At 44.1% G+C, this 20,141-nt stretch overlaps 1 protein-coding gene across 7 annotated transcripts in view; it reads left to right on the plus strand.

Annotated features, from left to right (window-relative positions):
• The window catches only part of GRM7 (glutamate metabotropic receptor 7), a 267,872-nt gene that overhangs the window by 162,309 nt on the left and 85,422 nt on the right, over positions 1-20,141 (plus strand). For all 7 annotated transcript variants that reach the window (XM_065075811.1, XM_065075808.1, XM_065075810.1 and 4 more), the window contains one exon: positions 16,152-16,292. In XM_065075811.1, the coding sequence (XP_064931883.1) occupies positions 16,152-16,292 (141 nt within the window). The remainder of the gene's footprint in view (positions 1-16,151; positions 16,293-20,141) is intronic.

Below are 20,141 nucleotides of genomic sequence, written 5' to 3' on the forward strand. Positions count from 1 at the left end.
TTAAATACATTGGACATAAAGGGAAACATGAGGTTTGCTTTTGGACACAGGAAGTGATGATGGAGTGGAAGGTTTGGGTGTGGAAAGTCGGTTAAATCACAGTTACAAATATGTATGTAGTGTATGTAGTGTGTCTGCCAAAAAATGTGTCCATTGAGCCCACAAATATCTTCTTATTTGGTGAATGTATTGCCCAAAAGTCAGCCAGTGGCAGCTGGCACTTGTCATCAGGTAGTTTGCGTGATTACTTGTGATGGTTAAATTCCATTTTGCATGTACAGATACTTGTGTTAATTATTTAGGAGCAGCTGCCATAGAGCAGATACGTATTTTGAGGTCCGTGAGCTGTGTTTTGCCAATAGCGAACATCTCCTGGTGGCTCCGTGGCCACTCGGGAGGTCCAGGCTGATTCTGTTCCATCGCTAAGAGAAGCACCCAGTGCAATCTGTTACTTACGGAAATAAGCGATCCTTCAGAATTAGCATTTCTTGCTTAGCGAGGCTGTTAGGCGTGCGGCTCGTCTGCCCCGCTTGCATTCAGCCTGCTGCTTTGTTTTGCTCTCTGTTGTTGCAGTAATTTCATTTGGCTATGAATCCAAGAGAACTGGAAAGAGGCGCTTTAATGTTATTCTTTTATCATTCAGCAAAGAACATCTGCTTCCTAAAATTTAGTAATGTGTTTCTTTTGATGAGCACATAAAATAAATGAAATAAGAAGCCTGGATTTTCCCTAGAAATTGATGGAAACAAACTAAATTAGGGGAATGGAACTCAATTTGCCCTGAAGGGCAGTGTCTGGAGCAGGATCCAGCCCCAAAGGCTCCAGGGCATGGCAGCACTTACACACCAGCTTAATGCTCACTGTGTTTGCTGAGAACTTCTTCATTAGTCATGAATGAGGTTACCTTTATTTTACTCCTCAGTAACATATTATTAATATTATTTCCTTTTATCACTGTGTTAAATAATATTTGCAATACGCTAAAGCTTCCTCAAAAAGGTCACTGGGAAGAGGAAGCTAGGAAGTGTTAAATTGCATTGAAAATGAATGCACCTGCATGTTTAAGTGCGTACGGTGCGCTTTGGATTGTCAAATTTTTTTATGTCTGTAAAGTTATTAGGGGTAAAAGTCATAAACTGAAACAGTCGCTCTATAGAAAAAGGCATTTTTCAGATAACCCTTCTTCCCCAGCCACGATTCCTCATTTCCAAATACAGATGTGAGACACTGCTGTGTTGGTCTGTTTCCACATAAACACCATGTGATGTTCCAGTTTTCAGTGATAATGGGACCATCCCAGCAGCCTCCGACTCCAGTTTCTTGTAGAATGAGGCCCCAGATACGCAGCGATCTGTCTTGATACTTGATGTCGCTTTTGGGACAAGACTTTGCCATATTCCCATGGAGTAATTAGGAAGTCATGACATGAACTGGATTCATTAATCTTAAGTCAGTCTTAATGTAGCCTGATGGTGTTTGTTGTCGTTATGCTGAAAGGATAAAGTTGCATTTTATTTGCATAAAGGCAGCAGCGAGTGAGGCAGAGGGAGCGCACAGTGAAACAGCCATTGCCGCCTGGAAAGTTGTGTTAGGAACACTCTGCAGCTCAAACTGAACCAGGAATCAGCTAAGTTGAAAGGCTTAGCATGGCTTTCAGGGGAAAAAAGCAGAATGTATGCTCATGTGGCAGCGTTTGCAGGCACATGCCTTGTTTCAAATAGTCTTTTTCTCAGAGTGTATCCTCATAACATTTTCATGAAGACTTGCAGTGTAACCAGAGCATGAGTGTTAGTCCTGGAAGATAAGAAAAAATAAGCAGTTTAAGCAACAGACAAAAGGTGTATTTTCTAATTAAAATTTTAATGGGATGTACCATTATTACTATTACATTCATTTTACAATAACATAGAAGCGATGAACATCTGTGGCTCCGCTTGCATTTGACATCTGTCAAAACAGCAACACAACAGAAAACAAAATCACAGAAAGTCTTTGTTCAAAGTGCGTTTGGTGGATTTTCCTACTGCTGCTTTGTCCCCCAGAACCCCCTGTTCTTCTTCATTCACCCAAACAGAAAGATGAACCGAACAGGGGGAGACTCCCATGTCAGTTCGGTGTTGAAGAGCAGGAGTCCCATGGTAACCACGGGAAGGGTGAAATGCGGCAAAGAGGAGCAAGAGAGAGGGACAGGAGGATTTGGGGTGAGCAAAAGGAGGCTGGGATGGAGAAATGATGCGATCGGGACTGTGGAAGAGTGGGAGAAGTTGAGGCAAGTATAACAAGTTCCCAAGATTTCAAGTGACAGAGGGAAAACAGAAGCACAGTGGAAAACGTGGTTGAGACTTGGAGAAACAAGTGTGGCAGTTGAGCTGAGGCACGTGCCCTCAGGCTGGCAGATCACCGGGCGCTGGGTTTTCCTGGAGCAGTGACAGTCGAAGAGGACGTCGTTCATTTGTCACAATTTTTCATTTAAAGTCCCAGAAGCTTTGTAGACCATCCAAACCAGCAAGAATGTGGGAATTCTCCCTGTGTTCTCATGGTCTGGACAATGGTTCCAGCTTTGGGCTCCCCAGATGATGGCTGAGCTGAACTGCAGCCCCGTTTCGGTGCAGGTGGAAGTGAACTTCTGCGACAACAATATCTTTAAGCACAAACTGACCTTTCAGTATTCCACTGCCACCTTACCTCTTCATGTTTCGGTAGATTTAATAAACCTCAGTGCATCTTCTTCTCTTGTTATCGCTACTGTACCCAAATCTAATGATCGGTGTTAACTGCCTGGGGTAGCTCTTTATGGCAGCACGTGGATGTGTGGAAGAATTACCGGGACGACCCTCTGATGAAAGATGATGATACTACCGCCCCAGACGTCAATTGAAGTTCTCCCCAGCAGGCAGATTCAAAGTCAGGACTTGGTAAATTCTTTCCTGGAGAAAGAGCCATTCTTTCTGCCGGTGATTAAGAGATAATCTGCGGTGGGAGAGATGGAGAGCGGCACTTGCCAAATTCAACATGGGAAGCTGTTCGATGGTGCGTGTCCAGAGGATGCTCAGGTCTGAGACATGGAGTCAAGCAGATGATCTTAGGCTTCAGAATAAGTGTTTTCCCACCCTTTTTTTTTTCTTTCCCATTCTTCTTATTTTGAAACTCTGGCAAAATGCTTTGCAAATGATGAAAAAAATATCCTTTATGGTCTGAGTTCGGAATTTGATGCAACTGATTAATGGGATTCAGGTAGATGTAGGATGAGCGGTTCTGTGCCGGCAAGCTGTGGGTGTGGCCCAGGTTTGCAGCCTCGTGGAGCTCTTGGCCGGGAGGTTGAAGGATGGATCAGATGCATGCACAGCTATTTAAAAAACAAGTGCTGTGAACCAGCGTAACTGTTCTTGAATTCTTTGGTTGTTTGTCTTCTAAATAGATGGTGAATCATGTTTTTGATGTTTTGGGTTTATTTCCAACGAGAGCTAATTTGCTTCTTTTGGGGTGTGGGGGAAAGTATTAAACCCTGAGAAAAACAAAAAATGGAAGAGTAGTGAGTTAAGAAAAAATGAGAATGGAATTATATCTAGCTATTTAATGGCTCTCAAATATTGCTTTTGTTATTTCATCCCGTACATTTTGTCAAAAAGACGCTTTCAGATGGCACTTTATGCTGCTTACAGAAAGCTGCTGGCCGACCCGGCGCAGGGGAAGGAAGAATTCCCTTTTTTGTTCTTTTGTACTGCTTACACAGCGTTTACCGCCGTTCTACCCACAAACTTGTTAGGAATGTATCTTTCTTAATGCTGACAAAGCCATTAATTGAATGTAAATTAATACCCTGGCTACCTGGGAACCCAAGATACACTTGCAGGCATGAGAAGTTGATTGCGTATCGATTCCAGCCTGTTGAAAATCACTCTGGGGATTAAGATCAGCTTGGATTCCTCCTGCCTTAGTGCTGAACCTCACTGCCTCCTGCCTGTGCACATGCAGGGACAGACAGACAGACAGACATGCGCCAGCGAGCTTTACCTGGGCTGCTTGGTGCAGGCATCACCCCTTGCACGTCTCCTGTGCTCTTTCCCGGGTGCCAGTTTGAAGGTTTCTGGTGAAAAGCAATGAAACGTTGGCTCAGGTCCCACGGACGGTGATGCCTGGTCTCCTGGGGCCGATGGATATGGGGCAAACAGGGTCCGTTCCCCGACCAAAGGCAGAAATTGTTCAGTTCTTGTGGTGCCGTGAGAGCGATGCAGAGCTTGACATTGATGGGTTGAAGTGAGGGCTTTGGGGAGAGGTTTGGTGAGTTCAAAGAGATGGTAGCTTAAGGATAGCATTATTTTTTAACATGCAGATATAGAGAAGTTAAGTAACACAATTTTTGTGAAGTTTCAAATGGATGTTATTTTTGTAGTCTCCTTTTAAATGAAGGCATTGAAGCTTTTGTTTGTTTGGGGTTTTTTGTTGTGGTTGGTTTGTTTTTCCCTTTTGTTTAATATTCCCTGTAAGCGCCAGTGAGAAACACATTCCCAGCTGTGCTCCCGGTGCTGCCGCAGACTCCAATGGGGAAATGCCCCATGGAGCTCCAGGCCTGAGCTCCCGGCAGCCAACACCTCCCAAACCCCACATGCTTTTGCTACTCCAAATGTAAACCTGTGCACTATTTCAGTGTAGGATTTTGCCCAAGTTACAGGTCTGGCTGTTTGGTGGTGTTTAGTTGGAGTTCCTTTGGGGTTCTTGGGCAGTTTGAAGATGTGATCTTCTGAGAGTACTAAAGAGCGTTACCCGGCTCTGCTCAGTGCCAGACACAGCTCACAACCGCAATAGTGTTAGCGAGACATTTTAGTTCACATGAGGTTTGAACTGGTACCTTTTCAAATGGCATCACTGCTTCAGAGCGAAGAAATGAGGTGGGAAGCTCTAATTGGACAATAAAGAACCGATGTAAAATACAGATGTCGGGAGCTCTCTCTCTTCAGCCCCTGAAATGAAATAAACTGCTCACCCAACCTGCACCAGAGCCGCTGCCTCAAAATCGAGGAGTTTGTGTGATCAGCGCCAGCTGTTGCTCATCCTGCGGGTGTGTGTGTCTCTCTCTGTATTTCTGTATTTTGTGTATTGCTCCCAGGGCTTCTGGTGCCATTTTCTCTTTGATGTTCATATTTAACTGTTATTTCAGGACACTGGAGATTGTGTGGGTGGTTGTTTTGAGAGAGAGAGATGTGTACACACACACACACACAATGGTTGGTGCTGGAAGAAGAGGTGCTTCACAGAATAATATTCAGCTATTGATCACTGTTCAGCCATGTCATCAGCAGTCTTTGGTTTTGCCCCAAATTGCATCTTCTGAAGAACAATTTTCCTCTCAATGATGTAACGCCGAAGTTGCCTGTTGGACACATTTGTGCAGAGTATTCCAGGCAGAAAGGGCAGGGTTATATTTTTAGCCAGCCAGCTCCTGAGCCGCCGGCGAGCTGCTGGGAACCTTCTCTGCGGGATTTTCTGCGCGGAGGTGTTAACGAGCGCCCGTGATTAACGAGGCTGCCCCGGGGAGCGGGTCTGCCTCCCCAGCCCATGGAAAAATGCTGTTTGCAGCATCACCATGAGGCAGCGGAGCCGAGGGGGCTGGAAACCAAACCCTCTGTTGCAGGGGCTCAGCGGCGGAGGAACGGGAATTACTGTTTCTGATACAACTCCCCCACATTAGGAAATCCTGGTGTTTTCTGGTGCTCTTGGTCTTTGCCTCTCTGAAGGGTTTCAAGCCTCATTTGTTGCTAAGAATTGATGTTCTGTTTGTTAGTAAAAGTGGCAGGGTTTTCTGGGGAGGGCTGAGGCGCAGGGACCCCGTTGGACCCTGCATGGGTGAGCCCCACTGGGCACGGCTGGCTGGGAAAATGGGGAAAAAAGAGCATTTTGGTTTGGCATTCTGTTTAGGTGTAGGAACAGAGATGAGAAAAGATGTTCCCACCTTCTGGCGCTGGATCGGAGCAGGACCGGCACCAGCACCACGCCAAGCACAGCGCTGGGCTGGGTTTGCGGCTGGGCCTCAGCCCCAGCGATGGGAGCTGGGGGGTTACGGGTTACGGTCCCGAGCAGAGGGCTCGAGCAGCTTCATTGCTGAAAGAAAGGAGCAGAAGGGAGTTGGGGAGTGGGGGCTGAGGGGTTCCATGGTCCCTCTGCAGCATTGTCCCCTCCATCTGCCAGCACAACAGAGCCAGGGATGGGGATGGGGATGGGGAGGGAATTGCTCCCCTCTCCTCTTTGCATGAGAGCTGCATCTCTCCTGATATCTGTTACACTATGATTTAAGAGGTTAAGGCATTTTCCTGATTCGCAGGAAGTACATTGGCAGAGTTTTTGTTTTGCCATTTGTACTTCATGTATTTTTTTGTGTACAAAACCAAAGAAATTGCAGGAGCTTTCTGAAATAAACCGTTCCTGTTTTAGGTAAAAATAGCCATGAATGGTCCCAAATATCTAGTTTTAGAAATGCTGTTCTGCAGGAGGGCTGACAACCACAGATTGTTCCTAATGGAACAGATAATTCTTCATCGCTTGCCGCGCTGCTTTGGCAAAGCAGAACGAGTGGAATATAGGGTGTAGCGTTTCCAGTCCCGGCCTGGTGGACTGCCCAGGGATGGAGCAAACCGGGCAAGGGAGAACAACACTTATTTGAGCAGAAGGACTGATGGTTTCTCTTAAGGTTTGTTCATGTTTGAGACAGATTTAGGCTCAAGAATCACAGAATGTCCTGAGCTGGAAGGACCCACAAGGATCATTGAGTCCAACTCTTGTCCCTTCACAAGACACAGAGCTCTGAGCAAGGACCTTGGGATTCGGTCCGTGATACTGGGTGACCATTTATTTTCCTTTACAATTATTACAGGGCTTCAATTTGGGAAGCTGCAGACACTGAAATTCGGGGCAGTGAAATGCAGAATACAAATACAATCTGACTGTGCCATGAGCTGATGGAAGAAATAGAAGGTTCAGTCATCAGTCTTTTCTGTAATGGTTATTTTTTGCAACAAGTCTCACATGTAATTCATTCACATGTATTAAATCCTCTGTCAAGATAGCTCTGAGTGTAATATATTTACAGTAATGCATTATTTCTACTCTGCTGTCTTTAAATTCATACATCTCAACAATTCTTTGTCTTCTCAGCTATTTCATTGCTCTTTACAAGTGCTAAGAAGAGTTAACTTGTTTGCTCTTCCTCTTTGGGGTCAATTTTTCTCTATTTTGAAAGAATTTGAAAGAAAACTTCCTAAATGCTCACGAGAAGTTTTTTTCTTTTGGTATTTGTGACTCTAGTTAGAACCTAAAGAGATTCGCTCTCCGGGTGCCTTAAAATCAGTCTCTGAATCCTCCGTGACTTATACTTTCTCTTTATTAGCAAGCCAGAAAAAAAGACTTCCCAGTGTCCCGGGCTGAGCTCTGCAGGGTGAGCCAGGCCCAGACACAAGGAGAAGTGTGCTCGGTTTAGGAAGTGGACAGAGATTTGGAAAGGTTTTATTGTTTGCTTGGTTGCTGTTGTTTGGTTTGGTTTTGTTTCCTTTTAGTTTGCGCTGTTAATGCTTGAATGATTATAGGCCTTTGAAAGTAATAGTTTAGGAAATAATACACATAATAATACACGTAATTTCCTTAAAGATGATACAATGAATGCTTAAGTGCCAACTTCACTCATGCTGGGTCTGCAGATCTGCTTCTGGAATGTATTTTTGTTTTGTTGACTCTAATGACTAAAGGAAATGGAAAATGATTTAGAAAAAGAATCCTCAGTGTAATCATATACGCCGGCTCTTTAGTAAAATGAAGCAGGAGTCAATAGATCAATGATCTTGATCTCCTGGTAAGGACAGATAATACAATCCTTTTAGCTCATAGTTATATATATATATATATATATAATTGTAGGATGGGGAAGAGCAACATCTTTGTAAGCCAAGACATCCCCCTGTGCAGTTTAAAGTAAAATGTCTTGAAAGTGGAGTTCAGTCTTTGCTTCAGTCCTTGTCCGTCTGGAGGGCAGAGCTGCCAGCTGCGTGTCCCCAGTGCTGCTCTTCTCCAGCACCACCTGAGTTCTTGAAGAATCAAAACCTCAACCTCTTTTTTTTTCCGTTTCCAATGCACATGCCCAGGAAAACAGCCCAAGAGCTCCCGTCTCACCTGGCACCAACAGCCAGAGCCTCTTACATCTGGGGCCTTTCCTCCCTCTTAACCAAGTTAGGACACAATTAATAATGTGATTAGTCATGCAAGACATTTAATAAAGAAGGGCCAGAGAAACTGATGTTTTCCACTAATCCAAAATACAGAAATACTGGGGGAAAAAAAAAAAAAAAAAGAAGAAAACCAAGCTCCTAAATCCCGCCCCCCCCTCTAATCCTGCTCGCTCAGCTCGTTGTGCAATATAATACATGGTCCTGATGTATCTCACCTTCCAAAAAGTAATTGTGTTGGAACTTGGGAGGATGGAGCAGGTGAGTGGCATCAAAGTGATTAGCACAGCTGAAACAAGAACAGCATGATTACTTGTGAATAACGGTTGGTCTAAGGAGAGGGGGTGTTCTGCTGTTCCACCCGTAGCCACCTGTGCACGTGGGTTTCAGGGTGTTCTCCAGGACTGGGGCAGCACTGGCTTTGCTCCTCTACACCCGGCAGAGCAGCCGGGGTTCCTGCGTTTCTCCCAGGACGGTATGTACACGAGCACCTGCAATGCGACGGGCTCCCACAGACCTTTCTGAACTGAAACTAAACTTGTATTTCTTTCTCTTAAGTTCTTTCCTGGGTTACTCCATTAACCTATTCAGAGTAGCTTTCAGTTACTCCTGTAATGAGGAAATACTTTTAATCTGTATTTGCAAGATTAGTCAGTGTTTCTCAGTTTAATTATAATTTTATACAGCATAAATTTCCTGAGAAAAATCTCCTAGGACCTAATGGAAGGAGTTGCTGTGACTGTGGGCATCCCGCCTGTTCTCTGTGTGCCGGGGCTGCCGCGTCGGTTTTGCTGCTAAAGAGATTTGTGTGGAGAGAGCTCGTGTGTCTCTGGCCTCGTCCCCTGGGTTTTGTTGGTGTTTGGGTTTTGGTTTTGCAGCATGTTTGGGTGTTTTGTGCACCATGCGGTTATGTGATCCAGAGCAATTCAAAGCCCCAACTTTATCTTAGAGTGATTTCTAGTAACATGATGTCACTTCTAATATTTGTGTTTCTCATGCTCTGCTAACGTTTGCTTTCAGCAGTTCACTTACACAGGGCCAAGGCCAAAGTTTAATATCATACTGCAGCAGCAGCGGAATTAAATTGGGGTGCTTTATTGAGAAAAAAAAAATCTAAATGACACCTGAACTCTTCCTTTAATGTCTCCTTGGAATTTAAATTATGTTTTAGCTTTGGTAATTATTTAAAATGCTGATGTGTCAATCCCCAAAGAGAGAATACTTGTCTCGAGTATTGCCACTTGAAATTTTGGGAAGCCACACAGATGTTCATCTCCTCATTATGGAAATAATGTATTTGGTTAATGTGTTGGTATGAAGAGAGGGGAATACAAATTATCTTGCAACTTGAGAGCCATTTAAAAGTTTCCTTATCTTTAGGCTGCTACGGCATCTCTGAGGAGAGATGAGAGATGTCCCCCAAATTTGCCCGGTTTGGAGGTGCCGGTTCCCGGCTCCAGCTGCTGCCCAGTTCCCAGTAGCTCCCAGTGCTGTGATTGCAGCTCCTGGGGTGCACATCGGAACCACAGAGAGATGAGGAGAGGATCCGAGCCATGGGCTGGCCAAGGGCGTGTGGCTGGTGGTCTGTAAGGGTGGGCAGGGTCCCCAGGGGCTGCTGAGCCAGGAATGGGGTGGCCCTGCAACATGGAGGAAAAAAAATGCCAACAGGTTGAGGAATGGGTGCATAAGGGATTTGCTGGTCCTGACATATTTAAATCAAATTGGAAAGCTTTTTTGCTTTCCCTAAGATCTGCAGGATGTTCCAAAGACAAGTACTGGGGGTGACGTGGGTGTTCCTGTGTGGGACCACCAGCCTCAGGGTCAACCTGAGTGATGGAACCGCATCCCCCAGTCCCCAAAATCAGCCTGAGTGATAAAAACAGATCCCCCAGCCACCAAAATGATCCCTGTTATCTTTGTCTGTTGACGTGCGGGTCGGAGCCCTTGCTCTGGACGGTACCGTGCGGTTTGACGCCGTGACCGGCTGGGAGCTGGAACTCTGTGCCGGCAGCCTTGGCTATGGGGATGGACAGATGGCAACCGCTTCGCCCTGGGCCCATCCTGGCACGCTCTGATTATTAAAACCTCCTTATAATCAAGAAGTCCAAAATCAAGGAAGTAATTTTTTAATTTTTTTTAAATACTTAAAGAAAAAAAGGAAGGGAAGAATGCAACGGAGTTTTCAGGCAATATTTTCTTAGGGGTGTTATCTCATGGGGAATTTGAAGATAGGATTGGTAGCATATATAACAACAGTTTAAAGCAAGAGGTGGCTTTGCTGTGCTCAGCTGTGTGTGGTTGGCCCCTGTTGTGCCCGTTTGTGTATCGGCTGCACCTGCCCCTGCCGGAGCTCGGGCTGGTGTGTGTGTGTCCCGTGCAAATGATGCTCTGCAGAAAAGGGGCATCACATCATATTAACCAGCATTTTGAACACGCGGTGTTGCTTTCATCTAGCCAGTGTTACCATGTCAACAGTAAAAAAACATGTGGCAGCTCTGGAGGTCTGATTTGGGGGATTCTGTGTGGATAAGTACAGGTCTGTGAGCAGGCATATAAATTTTAGGGTGCCTAAAATCCATATGCTGTGATTATTCCTGTTGACATGGTAACACTTCAGCGAGGCGCAGGCAAATGTGTACAGAGGAGAAAAGGAAATTAACCATGTGTATTGAAGGAACTGGAGGTAGGATAAGGAAATAGTGTTTGAAGCCTGGTGAACTGTGCAGCCTGGGGCTCCCGTGCGCGGGGCAGGAGCAGCTGGACGGGGTTGTGTGTCGTCTCCTTCTCCCAATGCAGGAGAGGATGGGCTTGCATTTCCTCTCATAGATTGTTTGCTGGGAAGGTCCAACAATGTGACCAAGCATTGATTTGGTTATTTGCAGGTTTATTTTAGGTCTGTGTGCCAGGACGGCACAGGCGGGGGGTGCATTGATCATCCTGGGGCTATTTGTAAGTTTACAACTTAGAATTTGGGTTGTGTATGACAGGATGATGGAAAGTTACCTTTTGTGTAGCATCACTGTGTTTAGCATGTTTGTTATGTGTGCTGATTGGTTTTCTTTTCTTTATTACTAATTTTAAGCTGTTGAACATCTTTAGGGGTTACTCCAGTTGCTGTGTTACAATAGAGAGGAATTTCTGTATTTTTATCCTCATTTTAAATTATGCAAGCAGATGACTTGAGTTTAAATGCTTTTTAGTACACGTGATGTGCCTTTGTCTGCTGCCGCTACCAAAGGGAAGGAAACCACTCTTCTGTTCTGCATTTAGACCTTCTGCATCCCTCTGATTTTCCCTTCTGGGGTACTATAATGAAATAGGACATCTGTGGAGCAGCTTCTCCCATTTGGTCAAAAAGGGTGGGAAGGAAGAACTCGGAAAACTGATGGGAAGACAACATTGATGCATATGAAAGGATTTAGTTAAATAGTTAATTGCAAATGAAAGAGTGAAATAACAGCTCAGAACTCGGGGTAACTCCAGTCAATAGGAAGGAGGGGAGTGCAGCCTGAGTTGCTGCCGCTTTGCTCCGTGTCCTGCGGTGACACCGTTTGACTCGGCTCGAGTTTCACTGCCGCCAGAGCAGAACACAAACTGATCTCTTTTCCGTAAAGCAGAAGGGAACAGATAATTACAAGATGACTGGGTACGTGTGTGAGAAAGCAAGCAAGCTATGAACTGAATTCCCTTGTGATGAGTACTAAAAAAAATAGGCTTTTTGCTTATCTTCGGGTATGAGGAAATAAGAGTAATTAATGGATAAGGTCGTGGTAAGACAAACAGCCCACTTCTAGTAACTGGGCAGTGGGAAAGGATGAATCACGGGGAGAGTTATCCTGCTTGGGGCTGTGTTTTAAGCCTGTTGTGCTTGCCCGATGCTGGTGATAATCTGCGCAGCAGACGCAGATGCTCGCTCGCAGGACTGGGCTCCTGTGAGCAGCGATTCTCCCTTGGCTGGGACTCTGCTATTGCAATTCATAAAACATGATTCATTCCAGCAGCAGGAGCCGTTTGAATACGAAGTGTTGAGCTGGAAGGAGAGCACCGTTTGCATTAAGCAGCCCTGGTGACTTATACCGCTGTCGACTTCCCGAGTCCCTCTGGCTGAAAATGCAAAAGCCTCGTGCGTTATGAAGCTGGGGTAGGAGGAGCAGGAGTCTCCTTCATCCCCTGCCCCGGGACATCCCTCCCGGTGCTCTGAGACCTGGACTTGGGCTGGTTGTTGTTGGTAAAGCAAACGGGGGTGCCTCTGCCGCACCAGGGAATCCCCACAGCCGGGGCCTCCGCCCGCCCTGGCAATAAAACACACGAGAAAGAAATTCCGAGTTTTTTACTAACTGTTTCTATTGATATAAATGGGAGCTCTGTGAAAGGCAGAAGTGCCTGAGGGCAATAAAATGTAGAATAATGAATAATAATATACTTGTATATTAACCTTTCTACTGCGGCGCTGTCTAGACAGCACCTAGGTCATGATCTTATTGCTGTGGCAGCTGTATAATTTTATAAAAGTGATAACGATGATACTTGGCCCATAGGTATCTATTTCCATAATAGAAGCTTTATAGCTTAAAACCCCAGATTTGCCCTAAATGTGGCAAGTGGAGTTTCTTTTGTATGTGCTTTATATAATGTAAAAAGTCAAATGTGATATCAACTACAATACCCTTTTTTCACTGTTCTAATTAGCAACTATTAAAAAACAAACAGCTGCAAAGCATTTTTATGGCATGAAGTTAATAAAATCACTTAATATTCTGGCCTTTTTATTGAGTAAGAAGGTCAAGAAAATACCTGTAGACCATATTAACAGCTCCATAATACTACGTAGTGTGTGGTTTGGGCAACATAATAAAATCTGAAAAAAGACTAGCTGTCTTAAAATTGATCTTATAATTGCACACCTAATGCTTTTATCCCTGATTTAATGTCAGGAAATTAAACTATTATGGATTGAATGCTAGGGAAATTGGAAGATTATTTGAGTAGCTGCTTTCAACTCGCTTGACACCAGTAATTGTAGTAAGTGGAGGGTAAATAAAAGTTGTATAACTAGTAATCATTAGTGTGGACGTACTTCGGATAAGACAGAGAATAAAAATATCATAAACTGATAAAATCAGTACGTGTTTGCAATTGGGTCAATATGTTGTATTTGCTCCCAAGCCACATGGGCTGAGAATTCAAACACTTCAGGCACATGAGAAATACAGTAGGTCGACAGCTTTGTGTTTCAGTTAGGGTTAATTATTTTCCTTATTAAAGAACCTCAGAGCCCTCGAAGTCTCTGCTGACACAAGAAATAGATGCTTTTTTGTGTTTTTTTTTAAACTTTTTTTCATTGCTACATAGTTAATTTATATATTAATCCTGGGGGTACAAAATAAATGAACCCATTAGGTAGTATCATCTCTCTATGTGTAAGAATAACTATTTAATCGAATCACAGTGATTTAAAGTAATAAGACACTTTAATTTGTAAAATCTCATAAAATAACTATATCTCTTAGAGGTATTTGCTGAAAAAAAAAAAAAGTAATTTTCTTAAGTATGATATATGGAGAATGTTGGGAATCATTAAATCTTGTCACGCAAGTGTAGCACTTGGCCCTGTACGGGAGTAAGAAGTGGTTATTCCTAATTTTACATTGAAGCACCCAGTTTTTTTGGTTGGGTCATCTAATTCCCCGAGGCCCTGAACCCTAAACTCTTAGGTTTAGCACTATGCTCTAAGTTGTCTTAATGTTCCACCCAGTGAGGAATGAATAGAAATCGGGGCTGCTACGTAACCCCATCCCCGTCAGTCAGTCACTTGCCTGCTTGTCTTAGTCAATAGAAAATAATGATAAAAAATGTGCGCTCTTTAATAGAGATCTATATTCCTTCTTGAGAATGCAGAGGAATCATTAAAAAATCAATGAGAATGTTATTATTTGTTATGAAATCTGTAAAGGTTTAGAGTAATTCTTATGGAATTCTATTATGTTTTTATCAAGACGTATTGATTTGATCTTATTAAGTCATAGAGCGCTTTTCCCAGAGGTCAGCTACTTTGGTACACTGGTAAGGTTTACTCTTTCTGAGCCATATATATATTGTAGATCTTACGACTGGATATCCCTTTTGAAATGCTCTTTTAATTACGAGCAAAACTACCACACTTAGGTTTACAGGAGAACAGGCTTAGCTTGCATGTCCCTAAAATCAAAGAGTAGCTTCTAAATTGCCTTCTGACCCATCCACATGAATATTTTCCTCTTGGAATTTCATCCCAGAAATGTAGAAACTGTGCTGTCTTGTCTAGAGACCGTGCACAGAAACATTCGTAAGTCACTAATTTGTCATTAATTGAGTAGAAGAGCTGTGACAGGACAGTTTTACTCAATGATTTCCCAGTGAGAGGAGGGACCGGTGGCTTTGCCATCACAGGTGGCTTCTTTTCCTGCAGCTTTGTGCACTTTTATTCTGGAAAACATTAAAAACCACGGTAAGGGCAGGACAAGCCAGACTGAGTTATATGGCCACTGTGACCAGCCAGCCCACAATTAATTTGGTGTGGTTTGTTGCTCGGGGCTCGTCACCATTCTGGAGCATCCTGATGTGTTTGTTGCAGGAGACACCTCCACATATATTTCTAGTGAGGCTGCAGGTAGAATTTTAATCTGCTTTCAGGCTGTTTCTGGAAGACCCCAATACTTATTCTTCTGTTTTGATGTTTGGAGATGATGTACTTTATGTCTTGGGTGTAGTGGACTTGAATGCATATTATAGTTGGGTCAATAGTTGACAAAGCTAATGCAAGCGGACAGATTGACCCCACTCCTAATCTGCTTTCTTATTTGAAAACATCTGTTTACATGCTGTCTATTTTTATTCAGTAGAGGATGGATTGCTACGCTAATTTAACGATGCCATATGTTTTTCCTCTGACTCGGTTTCTTTGTGTGAAGTGCCAGATTGAGCCAATTTACCCACCTCTTTCAGTGAGAGAAATTGTTGGATGTGGTGCAAGGAACATTTTTTTCTGTCTTTCAGTGGAATAGGTATTTACTGTCATTTCTAATAGCAAAATCAAAAGGAACCGCATGATTGTGCAGTACACAGAGATGATTTTGTGTCTATGCCGCTTCCGGGTTTCCACTCCCCTGCAATACCCATATGGGCTGGAAGGGGCGGAATAGACAGCTGAGATTTGCCTCTTCGAGGGATTTGTGCTTTTAGGATGGCAGATAACTCCTCGATGTGCAAACAGCATTTTCAGGTGCTCTTCATGATTGAACTGCTTCATCCAGGTTTCTGACAACATATTTGTCCTTGTGCAAATAATTTGTTTGCCAAGTAAAACTAAAAGTATACTGGGACAGTAATAGAATAAAAATGTAGTAACAAACTGAATCTCCCAGGTCTAAGGAAGGAGACTTCCCTCCTCCCAGCTTCAGGATGTCTGATCACCGTGATTCACAGTTATGTTCTCTGAGTTTATCTGTACGTGGGTGGAAGGAAATTAATGCTAAGAAAATATGAGGTGTACTGATAATGGCCAGATTAGATGAAACTGCCTTTTCTGGAGGTCCGGAGAGGTTAATTAGGAAATTAGCAGTATTGAGCTCAGCCTAATATCAGCTGCACCATGTAATTTCTTTTCACTCCTTATTGGTGTATATCTAATCCATGCTTATTGCTTATAACACTTTTTAATATGATTCTCTGTTGTACATGTATCTTACCTAGCTTTGTACCTCGCAGTTAGCAGCAGAGTAACTTACTTGCAAGATGAGGGTGGTTAAATAAAGTACGCAACAAATTTCTGTGTTTCCCCACTCATCTCCTGATGCTGGAGGCGCAAACGTGCTGGATGTCAAGAAAGAGATAAACAGAGTATTTGTTCTTCAGGCTGCAGTCTGAGCCAGACTTCACCTTTCTCCCCGTCTCCTTCCCCAGGGTTTGATGCCTATTTCACCTCCCGCACCCTGGAGAACAACAGACGGAACGTGTGGTTTGCAGAGTACTGGGAGGAGAACTTCAACTGCAAGTTGACCATCAGCGGGTCCAAGAAGGAGGACACGGACCGTAAATGCACAGGTAACCCCAGCAGCTGCCCCTCCTCGTGCAGCTGATGGCAGGAGCCGGGCCAGAGAGACATTGGAAAAATAAATTGAATTTTTGTAGCTTGTAGAGAAAATGGAACAGCAGCATCAGCCTCGCAGGACAGGAGAAGTAGATAGAAGAATGCATTTTTTTATTCTTCCTATTTCTTCCTTTTTCTGGTTGTCCATCCTGCAAGAAAATTAGTATTTTCCATGCGACCCAGAAGTCCATTTTATTTGAGTGCAGGGGGACTTGAGGTTGTTTTGTTAGTTTGTTTTAGATGGAAAATATTTCCATAACTTGTGCTTTGTCACACGTCTGCAGATCAGGAACTGGGCACCTCCCGTGCCAAAGCACCATCTGCTCACAGTCACAGACTCACCGCGTGCGCTTGAATTGAGCGGTTGAAGGAAATGCAGCTGTAGGAAAGAACTCGCACAGAGTGAAATGTTCTCATTTCAGGCAGCATAAAATTATTGATCAGGCTTTTGTTCTCACTAATGTTAGTTTAAAAAATGGGGTTAAACACACAGTAACACAGGAAACACCCTGGCTGCATTTGTGACCGAGGTTCCTGATGTTCAGCAGCATCTTCTTTGACCTTTGTTTTTCCTGATGGCCGACAGTCTCTCTCCTCTTTTCCTTCTGCGAGGCACTGCCCACCATTTGAAATGTCATATTTTCCTGGAGTCGTTTCAGATCGCGTGGAAATTCAAGGAATTACTTTAGGTTACAAAGATGCCCACGTAACAGTGGGGGCGATTTCATTTTTAACAAGGTTTTGTGTTTCTCAGCACAACCACCTTGTTGGCGCCGGTGATAGCGTTCTTTTAACTTGAAGCGTTTGCTTTGAAAGGACACGATGGGAGAGACGTGTGTTCTTGGAGTTACACACACCTGAGCAAGTGCTACCAGAATTGCTGGTTTAATGACCTTGTGCTGAATTAAGACAGGAGATTGAGGGTACTTGTGTTTCGAAAACTCAGAAATGCAGGTCATGCCCTCGAACTGGTGAGACTGTGTGTGTGGCATGAACCTTGGTCATGCGGGGTTGCAGCATTTGCTCGGCATTTAAAATGCTGTGGAAAAGCTTCACCCAGAACATCTAATACCTCCTGGTAAACCAACACCGGCGTGTGCCCCTCGCCTCCCTCCCCCTTCCCTTCCTGCTCCTTAATTTTTCACAGCAGCAGTTTAAATGTGTTATGTTGAGTAATTGCCTTGAATTTTGATCAAAGGAAAGTCGTTCATAGGAGGATGTGTTTTTACTTTGATTGAAAATTGATGAAAACTTTCCATATTTCACATCATCTGCTTTTGGTTTCAATTCATGGATGGAGTAGGAGTGTTGTGCCTGGAAACAGCGCAGTTACCGCTGGGAATGCACTGCTGTTAAATTTGGCATTTGGAATCTCCCCAAAGGCTGGAATTTGACTAAAAATTGCTGAAAGATCTTTAGGATAATTTCTAAAAGTGTTTTATCACCCTTATTGTTGATGCCATTATGTTATTAGTTGCTCAGGGCCTGTGCTCTCTGATGCGAAGGTAAAAATGATGTTCTGCCTTCCCTCCACGTAGATTGAGCAGAAACATTTGTTTTTGCTGGCTAACTTACCCTATCGAACTGAAACGCTGCATTATAGCTCATTACCGTACCAAATGACATGCCGTGACATCTTCCTTCCCTCCTCTGCAAACCAGAGGTAAACTGTGCACCAGAAAAAGCATTAGCTTTGAATTATATTGCTGGTGTGAGAGTCGTAACATCTCACGGATGTGATAATATTTTGAATTATCATCATCATTATTTTAAGACGTGATTGGTAACTTGCAATGCAGCGAGGTGCTGGCCCACAGGCCCTGGGTTTCTGATGGTAACTGTGCTCTGAGCCCGGTTGGGAGGCTCATGCTCCAAACTGGGAGGTTTGCACCATGCACTCGGTGCTGGTGGTGTTGGTGATGGAGGAGAGGAGCGGCTCCAAGCAGCATCCTGTGGGCAGCTCCGTATTGCAACCTGCTGAGATGTTTCTCTATGCAGAACTACATTAATGTCATTTATATTTATTTAAACATGAAAAACTTTCTCTAATTGGGATGCATAAGATGCAGAATGAGAAAATGAAAATACATTTAGCCCACCCCACCTTATTTCTAGACCAGTGTCGATACGACACGTTACTGCAGTTACTAATGCTGTTTCTAGCGCTTATCGTGGCGTGGTTCAGGGCACGGAGCTGCACTGCTGCCAAGGGCACCGTATCGTCCTGCAGGTAATTTCTGGGGGACGGGGCAGGACGTACATGTCCAGCGGGAACAGCCGAGGCCCTTTTGCTTTTCGCCAGGGCAGAGAGGGCCCCGTCCCTTCTGCAAAGGGTGTCGCTTCATTCGGGTGCTGCCTCTTGCCCAGGCATCGCGGCTGCTGCCTCTGCCCTCCGGGGATGCTCCAGCTGGATTATGAGGAGACTTCATAAATTATATGGGGAATCTAATATAACCACTGAAACGGCATAGTAGTTACAAGCATCAGGGTTAGAAATGTTGTTGTTTTACTTCTTGCTGCTTACATTAAGGAATATTAGACGTGTTCCCTTCAGTCATAACAGGCCACACCGGGTCAATGTATGAATATTTTGGGAAAGAGCAGTTCGCGGTACTATGCGTTATGCTAAAAATGTGCTTCTCTAGGGTAGGATTAACAGAAGAAAAGGACGGTCTTTGCAGAAGAGACCAGCACTGGGGTTCATAGCTGTGGCTCTGCAATGGAGCTGTGCCAAGGGCTCCACCCGCACCATATGAGCAGAAATTGCATGGGGAAATATCTTCAGCTGGGTTTAGAAAAACACGTCGTAGTAATATCACCAGTTCCATGAGATTTAGAATTAACAGATCATAAAACAAGGATTTTTTTTTTTGTGTAGATATTGTCTTGAACCAGGTTGTTCATAAGTGATGACTGAAATCAAATATGCAGTGCTGGATATTGAACAGGTGGCGAACAGCAACCGTCAGCATGGTCAGGAGCAACATCTCAGGGTGGGTTTGGGATATTCCTGCTCCCTCGGGAGCATCCACACTCTCCTGCGGCAGGAAGGGGTGTCTGCCAAGGAGAAATGCAAGTATTTGGAGCCCAGCGAGGTGTCTGCTGGACCAGAGCACCCGCCTCGTTACTGCCTGGAAAGGGGATCGCAACACTTGACCATTTTCACTTATTAAACATAGCTTTTAATTCAGATAGCTTTACACTCCAGGAGACTTAATGAAGTGATCTAAGGGTGATGTCACCTTGGATGTCATTTATCAGGATGTAGATTACTCAGAGAGCTTTTCTAATTATCTGCGAATGTAATGAGTCTGGAGGCGCAGCCCCGGCGGCGGCGCAGGCAGTGACTTGCTCTAAAGAAAACGCCAGGAGAAAGATCCTGCAAGATGAAGCGACAGAAATTCAGCCAAAGGGTTTCTAAAGGAGAGACAGTTGTGTCTGGAATTTAAAGTGGAGCAAGAAAAAAAAAATGCCTCAAAGGGACCTTGGTCTTGGTTTGCTCAAAATAAATAGTGTCTGAGAAATATATCATGTACGCAGAATGCTGGAAGCCCAAGTCTGGATACCCAGGATTTGGCGTCTCAGCCCATGTGTGGCACTGCCTTGCGTTTCATGGTGTGGAGAAGGAAGGGTGGGGGAAGACAGCCCGGGTAGTTGTGGCAAACCACTTAATTATCTGTGGTTTGGCTTAAAATTGTACCAGCAGCTGGGTTGGGGGTTTTTTGGTTGTTGTTTAGTTTGGGGTTTGGTGCATTTGTTTATTTGAGGATAAGGGAGCTAATACAATAGCAATATCTTGTCTT

This window comes from Columba livia, chromosome 10 (genome assembly GCF_036013475.1).
Source record: "Columba livia isolate bColLiv1 breed racing homer chromosome 10, bColLiv1.pat.W.v2, whole genome shotgun sequence".
NCBI classification, from domain to species: domain Eukaryota; kingdom Metazoa; phylum Chordata; class Aves; order Columbiformes; family Columbidae; genus Columba; species Columba livia.